The sequence below is a fragment of the Triticum dicoccoides genome, chromosome 4A (genome assembly GCF_002162155.2).
Source record: "Triticum dicoccoides isolate Atlit2015 ecotype Zavitan chromosome 4A, WEW_v2.0, whole genome shotgun sequence".
NCBI lineage: Eukaryota > Viridiplantae > Streptophyta > Magnoliopsida > Poales > Poaceae > Triticum > Triticum dicoccoides.
In genome coordinates, this window is record NC_041386.1 from 629,156,967 (window position 1) to 629,164,828 (window position 7,862).

Here is a 7,862-nt window from a genome sequence, read left to right on the forward strand (position 1 = left end):
AGAATTCAAGAAACTATGTCTGCATCTGACAGCACGTAGCATTTTGGAGGGATATAACCAAACATACCATTTTGTAGCAGTGGGATGTACATACTTAATGTTATTATCGCCCTGGAAAATTTTACAACAGTATTTGTCGGAGGTGTACCAGAATGTTGCGCATTTTGCAGTAAATCTTGTCGGTGGATGTGCCATACTTGTCTGGAAATGGCACCATGTTGGAGGAAATTTTTATGTTAGTTGATTGGAAATATCATGTGCAATATTTCTCTAATTGTTTGTTGCAAATATGCAGGGCGGAGTGTTGCTATTTGCCAGTTCCTATTTTGAATACATTAGGCTGAGCAGTTTTTTGAAATCTCAGGATGCTTCTTTCTGTAGAATTGGGGAGTAAGTGGATCTTCCTTATTCTTATAGCTTATATTTTTGTTCAACTACTAAAAGGGGTCTGCTCTCAGTCTTCATTTTTATCATGAATATGTTTTGTCTTGTGCGTATAGTAACTACCTATATGTGCTCATATATTAGGGCGACGTCACAACAGGATATATCTCGTGCAAGACTCTGGTTCTTTGAGGGCCAGAAGAAGATCTTGCTTTATAGTGAGAGATCTCACTTCTTCCACAGATACAAGGTCATAACATCTGAAAGGCCGTCCCTCGAGTACTTGTTATGATGTGTGCTCTTGCTGCTGTTCATGAGCACGCACCTGAGTGTTCGTTCGTGTAATGTTTAAACTCGTGCTTTTTAAATATGCAGATCAGGGGAGGACATCATTTGGTCGTCTACTCATTGCCAGGGAGAAAAGATTTCTATCCAGAGGTATGTATTGACTAGATCGTGACTGTGCAGTACGTACTATATCTGAAGCTGTGCTGTCGAAGTTCTAAAGGATTTATCTGTCTTGACCCTGGGGTTTTCTTTTCTTTCAGCTTGTAAATATGCTCGGTGAATCAGGAAATCCCAGGTGCAATGTGCTTTTTTCTCGCCTGGACCTCCTTAAGGTGAGACGACCGTTTCATGTAAAAGTTTGGTTCCATGTACAGCACTGCAGCTACTAAGTTTCTAGTGCATCAAAGTTACAATCTGGACCGCGTTGTAAAAAGCATGTTGGGGGTGTGATAGTCGATAGCCGGTTCATATATATATACATTGGATTTCTTATGTAGTGTTTTGTTAAATTCAGTTTGATTGTATTCGAGCGCCTGGCAAACAAGTTAACATGGGTTGACATTTTCTGTTGCAGCTGGAGCGGATCGTTGGAACGTCGTCTGCACGGAGGCTGATTTCTTCTGACAAGGATATGTTTGTCTTCTGCTGACCGTGCGCGTGAGCGTATTACAGCCTAGCCGGCTAGAATTTTGGAACATGAGCTGAAAAACTGCTGTTGATTAGTCCAGCTGAAAGTTTTTGTGCCTGAAGTTGCGGTAGCGGATTATATGCACTGCACTAGATAACAGAACATTCCTTTTGAGGCCTTGTCCGCTTTGTAGGCTGTAGCTTGTTGGCTGTGGCAGTCAAACTTTTTCTATATTTTAGTATATGGAAATTTTATTTTATGGTCAATATAATGAAACTAATTTAGCCTTTTTCTTTGATCTGAAACTAATTTAGTGATAACCAAGCCAGCCACAGCCCAAGCCTTCCAATCCAAGCCACCTTTTCCACGACACAATTTTCAGGCCGGCCATAGTATTACTCAACATGAAGGGTTGCTGGCTGTCTAAACAAAAATACACTAGTATCTACACCACCAATTACATGTAGTACGTGAATATATATTTATTTCACGATAAATATAATGAGGCTGTGATGGATGCCTACGTACCATGCATATATGGCGTTTCAGCATGCGAGTAAAATCTTGTTGAGCTTCGTAGCCAATGAAGATTTGATTGAATTCCCGTCAAAAAAAGAAAGATTTGATGGAATTAATTGATGCTAATTTCCAGCATGAGTTGTTTGGATCTCGTGGAATAATTTGCGTGAATCTTATTATTTCTGCAAATTCTGCAGAATGTTCCAATTAAGTGATAGATAACCACTTCTCCAAACTAGAGTATCAATATGGGACCGAGGGAGTACAAATTATGGACAAATATTAGCAATAAATAAATAAATTATGGACATATATATTTTTTCCAAAAGTTTGATGCACGCTAACCGTGCCGAGATTATTGGTAATATCCAACCGATTCGTGCCAGCACTGATTGCGCAACAAGCAAATAAACCTAGCGCGCACCAACTCTTTCGCTTTCCTCCACACCTGACACGCCACCCAGATGGCCGCCGCCGGCGACGAACCGGCCGAAGCGAAGCGCGCGCGTGCGGCGACGACGGGCGGGGTGCGGTGCTGGTCGTCCGCGTTCCCAGATGACACCCTCGCCGTCGTGTACGGCATGGTCGCCTCCGCGCGCGGCCGCGTGAGCTTCGCCGCAGTCTGCCGGTCGTGGCGCGCTGTGGCGCGTGCGGAGGTGCCCCGTCCCGCGCTGCCATGGCTTCTCCTCGAGTCCTCCGACTGCAGCAAGACGAAGCACCTGCACTGCCCCGAGGACGGCGCCACCGTGCGGATCCAGCTCCCGAGCAGCGAGCGGCTCGTCGGCAGCCACGACGGCGGCTGGGCCGTCTCGTCCCCGCCATTGAGAATCGCGAACCTCTTCTCGGGCGCCGAGGTGGCGCTCCCCGAGAAGCAGTGGGGGATCTTCTGCTACGACAAACTCGTATTCTCCAAGCCGCCCACCTCAGATGGATGCATCCTCGCCACCATAACCGAGTACCGTGGCATCGCGCTCTGCAGAGTTGGCTATCCGGACAGCGTGTGGACGAGACCAAAACATAGGCACAGCAGGAGACTGGAGGACATCACCTTCTGCAACGGCGAGCTCTACGGCCTCACAAAGTTCCAAGGTGATGTCTACAAGTTCGAGATAGGCGTGAACGAGGACGGAGAGCCCGTGGTCACCGCTGCGAACCTACTCAGCTGCCCCTTGTGGGAGGAATACGTATCGGAGTCGGATTCGGAGAAGTCCTACATCTTTGATCTGCACGGCAAGATTGCGGTGGCGATAAGCGCCCGGTGCTCACGAAACCCCGAAGGTTTCTTCAAGGTGTTTGAGCTCGTCGACATCCAAGGCGACGGACCAGCAACGTCTTGCAAGCACCCACTAAGTGGGTGGAGGTGACGAGCTTGGACGACCATGCCTTGTTCTTGGGGCGAACCTTCTCTAAGGCGGTGCGCGTGCCGGATGGCAAGGTTGGCCATCTGGAGAGAAACCACATCTATTACTCTCGTTGCTTTAGTCAAAACGTTGCTGTCCCCCGTGGTGCGCTGTTCTTTACACTCCCAACCGACTTTTTTTTTTTCGAACGAAGGGGCCACACGGCCCCCATTTTCATTATGAAAATGGAGTTGTTTACAAGGCATCAAACCACCATTTACATCACTGATCTAGAAGCCACATCAGGATGCTCCAGCCAATCCGGCCTAATCATCACATCACTGATATATATCACCACATCAGGATGCTTCAAACTGTCCAAAACTAGCCATGGAAGGGCCTAGTACTACGCTAGTTACAAAGGTATCAGCAGACTAAATGACAATAACCAAATTAACAAAAATGCTTTAAAGCCAGCAAGCATTTCCAGCGGCTAGCTTCACAAAATCCTTCTCACATGCGGCGCCAAACCATGCCCTCCTCTGAAGATATCACGAGTCACCCTCACGATACGCCTAGACACCTGATGAAACATGCTTTGCACCCCTCTTTTCTGCAGATTTTTCCATGAGTCAAGTAGGGAACATACAAGAAAGATAATGTCAGTAGGATCTCTAGGCATAACACTTTGAAAACAGGATTTGTTCCTTGTTTTCCATATAGACCACAATAGAGCAGCACTACCCAATAAAACAACTACTCTATCTTTGCCAGTATAGCTAGACAACCAGTTCTGGCATAGGTCAAAAAAAGACATTGGAGCTCTCTGGCTCCCTAGAGCACATCCGATAATATTCCACAGGAACTTAGCTAAGGAACAAGAGAAAAATAAATGATTCACACTCTCTTCACAGTCACAAAATCCACAAAACTTAGCACCTTTCCAGCCTTTTTTATTCAGATTGTCCTTGGTCAGAATCCTATTTTTGATTACTAACCAAGAGAATGCCTTAACTTTAAGAGGCATCTTCATCCTCCATAGTAAAAGGGCAAACGACTTGTCTAGCTATAAGATAGTGATACAGAGATTTAACGGAAAAGCTACCGGAGTTTGTAAGTAGCCATTTAACTTTGTCAGGCTTATCCGACAAAATTACCTGACCACACATATCAAGTAACTTATTCCACATATCAAGAGTCTCCCCATGTAAACATCTTCTGAACCTAATGCAATTAAACTCCATGGTAAATACTTTCGCAACAGTAACATGTTTGCAAAAACTTAGATTATAAAGACGAGGAAAAATCAAACAAAGAGGTTTATCCTTTATCCACGCATCTTCCCAAAATCTAGTTTTACGACCATCCCCCACAATTCTCTGACAACAGCTATAGAAAATATTCTTAACTTCCATTAAGCCATTCTAGAAGTGGGAGTTGTTAGGAGCTGATTCGCATTGAGTCAAAGTTTTCTTCTTCAGATACTTTGCTCTAATCAGCTCCTGCCAGTCCCCCTCCTCATTTTCAAGTCTCCAGAGCCAATTACAAAGAAGACTAACATTTTTAACATTTAGATTAGTAACCCCCAGTCCTCCCTGGTCCCTAGGTTGGCACACATCATTCCAGTTGACCAGGTGGTACTTCCGCACTCCCTCCCTTTCTTGTCAAACCAAACGAGCTTGGAAAAAATCAAAGCGTTTACCCACACCTTTAGGCAATCTAAAGAAGGAAAGCATGTGACTAGGAACACTACTCAAGCAAGTCTCAGTTAGAATAAGTCTCTCTCCCATAGGAAGCAAGCTCCCTTGCCAGGTAGCTACTTTCTTCTCACATTTCTCCTCAGCAGGTTTCCAATCGCTATTACTAAGTTTCTTATAGTGTAGAGGCATACCCAGGTAGCGAAAAGGAAAGGTTCCAATCGTGCAAGTAAAAATCCGAGCATATTCCTCCTGTCTTACTTTCGCCTCACCGAAGCAGTAAACCTCGCTTTTTAAAAAATTAATTTTTAGACCAGTCAAGTGCTCAAAGACACAAAGGATGATTTTAAGATTCCTAGCTCCTTCCAAGTCGTCCTCAAAACAGAAAATCGTGTCGTCAGCATATTGTAAAACAGAAAGGCCACCTTCATAAATCTGAGGGGCTAGACCTTTTATAAACCCTTGCTCCTGAGCCCTTCCAACCAGGGTCATCAGGACATCAGCAGCTATATTAAACAGCAAGGGGGAGAAGGGATCCCCCTGCCTTAGACCTTTTCTAGTAGTAGAATAATTACCCAACATATCATTTAAAGTAATAGCGACTTTCCCATCAACAATGGCTGACTTGGTCCACTGAATAAACTTTTCAGGGAACCCTTTCATTTCTAACACGGAAAGCATAAAGTCCCAGTTAATTTTATCGTAAGCTTTCTCAAAATCAACTTTAAAAAGCACACCGGAGAACTTGTTTCTATGAAGATAGTGCATGGTCTCATGCAACATTACTACATTATCCAGCAAATAACGCCCTTTAATGAATGTTGTTTGGATCTTAGACACTATCTTGTCCGCAACTAACATAGCTCTAGTGTTCAAAACCTTGGTAAAAATCTTAGAAGGAACATTAAGCATACAGATAGGTCTATACATCTGAATCTTATCAGCCCCCTGGCCTTTCGCAATCAATGTAACAACACCATAATTTAGCCTAGAGAGGTCCAATTTGCCATCAAAACAATCATTAAACAGCTGAAGTAGATCAAAGCAAATTAAATCCCAAAATACTTGGTAGAATTCAACAGGCATCCCATCGGGGCCAGCCGCTCGGTTGCGTTTCATAGAGAAGATAGCAAGCTTGATCTCTTCCAAGGAGAATCTAGCAGTTAACATTTTCTTATCTTTAATATCTAAACAAGAAGGAACAGGAATACTTAGGGAAATAGGTAAAAGGTCTACAAGACTAAAAAGCTCTTTATAGAACTTGGTAGCATAGTCCAGTAGCTCTTTATCACCCTGGATAATAACCCCATCCTGCACAAAACGAAAGATCTTGTTCTTTCTTTTCCTACCGCTCGCCTTAATCATAAAATATCTAGTGATGTTATTCCCTTCTCTGAGATCTCTCTCTTTAGAGCGTTGATACCATTTGATTTCCTCCTCTCTCAAAATCTTATTCAAACTACGCTGAAGGTCTTTCCTAAGTTCATAGTCAGCTACTGATAACCCAGTTAGCTCACACCTCCTATCAAGATCATCTAGTTGAGAACTTAGAGTGTTTCTCTTTTTCCTATAAGCCCCCTCCACATTGAGATTCCAGCCTTTCAGGCATCTTCTCAAATTCCTCATTTTCTGCATCCAAATGGCCAAATTATCCTTGCCATTCACATTAGAATGCCAAATTTTATTGACTACAGCGGCAAGATCATCTCTGGTAAACCAACATAATTCAAAACGAAAAGGTTTATTAGCTGTAACGGTTTTAACCCCGTTATGCATAAGCAAGGCTGCATGGTCAGAGACACCTCTAACCAGTGTCCTGACAGTAACTAGTGGAAATTTTAACTCCCAGGCAGGGCTAACTAAGATCATATCCAACTTAACAAAAAGGGGATCAATCTGGTTATTCGACCAAGTAAAATTTCGCCCAGAAAGCTCAAGCTCCTTCAGGCCCCAATGCTCAATAATAGAATTGAAAAAAAAAGACCATTTAGGGAGCTTCTTGACCTTGTTCCTATCTTTGCTCCTCCTAATGATATTAAAATCACCGCCAACAACAAAAGGATGATCATTACACCCAAGCATATGCACAAAATCAATTAAAAAATCTTCTTTGTCTCTGGAGTGAGCAGCTCCATAGACATTGACCAGATTCCATTTGAAGCCCGTCCTCTTATCCATAAGAGTCATCCTAGTCAAGTATTTACTAGCTACACAAGTATCTACTTCAAATAAATCTTCTCTAACCCCCATAAGCAAGCCACCCGAAGCACCAACAGATGGCTGCCAAAGCCTCCTCCCAACCGACTTTGGCGCCAGGAAGTATTACAGGGTAGATGATTGGAAGAACAAGGACACCAGCGACGACGTGAAGAGGATCAAATCGACAGGATACTTCGTGGATAGCAACCATTACGATAGCATGTGGATTCTTCCTCCAGATATGTAGCTATTCCAGGGGCAATGGAATCCGTGAATTAAGCTACCTTCAAGAGATGACATTATTTACTCCATTCGATCCAAAATGCAAGTCGACATGCGCACATTGTCTTTGAACAGGCTTGGAGAAAAATGTATTACAAAAAAAATTATGCTTCATGATAGTTCGATAGAAATTAATGACGTGGAAACTGATATATGGAGCAGATAAATAGATGAGAGTGGAGTCACTACCCTATTGATGCTTTGGTTCTTTGCTTGGCACGCTGTGCCTATCTATCACCTGCATGTACTATGACTCTCTTATTCTTAATTGATAAGGCAAAACTTTTGCCTTCGTTTTGAAAAAAATAAGTCCAGGCTATGAGTTTCATGACAAAAATTACTTGACGACAAAAGAATATTTTTTGAACGGCCGGTATTCACTTCTCTTACTTGTTGGTACTTGGCTTCTACTAGCTGCCAACTATTGGATGAAAATCAACTACGGAGTATATACGTTTTCTAAAGTGGTAAGGATATCTTGGAACAGAATGAACAGTTTCAGAGCATTGCGTACAGTATTGCAGA

At 43.2% G+C, this 7,862-nt stretch overlaps 1 protein-coding gene across 1 annotated transcript in view; it reads left to right on the top strand.

Annotated features, from left to right (window-relative positions):
* The window catches only part of LOC119287527 (U3 small nucleolar RNA-associated protein 25-like), a 10,441-nt gene extending 8,850 nt beyond the window's left edge, over nt 1-1,591 (top strand). The window contains exons 19-23 of the mRNA XM_037567079.1: nt 296-390; nt 529-634; nt 760-822; nt 933-1,004; nt 1,247-1,591. Coding sequence (XP_037422976.1) covers nt 296-390; nt 529-634; nt 760-822; nt 933-1,004; nt 1,247-1,321 — 411 coding nt within the window. The 3' untranslated portion in view covers nt 1,322-1,591. The remainder of the gene's footprint in view (nt 1-295; nt 391-528; nt 635-759; nt 823-932; nt 1,005-1,246) is intronic.
* Nucleotides 1,592-7,862: the final 6,271 nt, after the last annotated feature.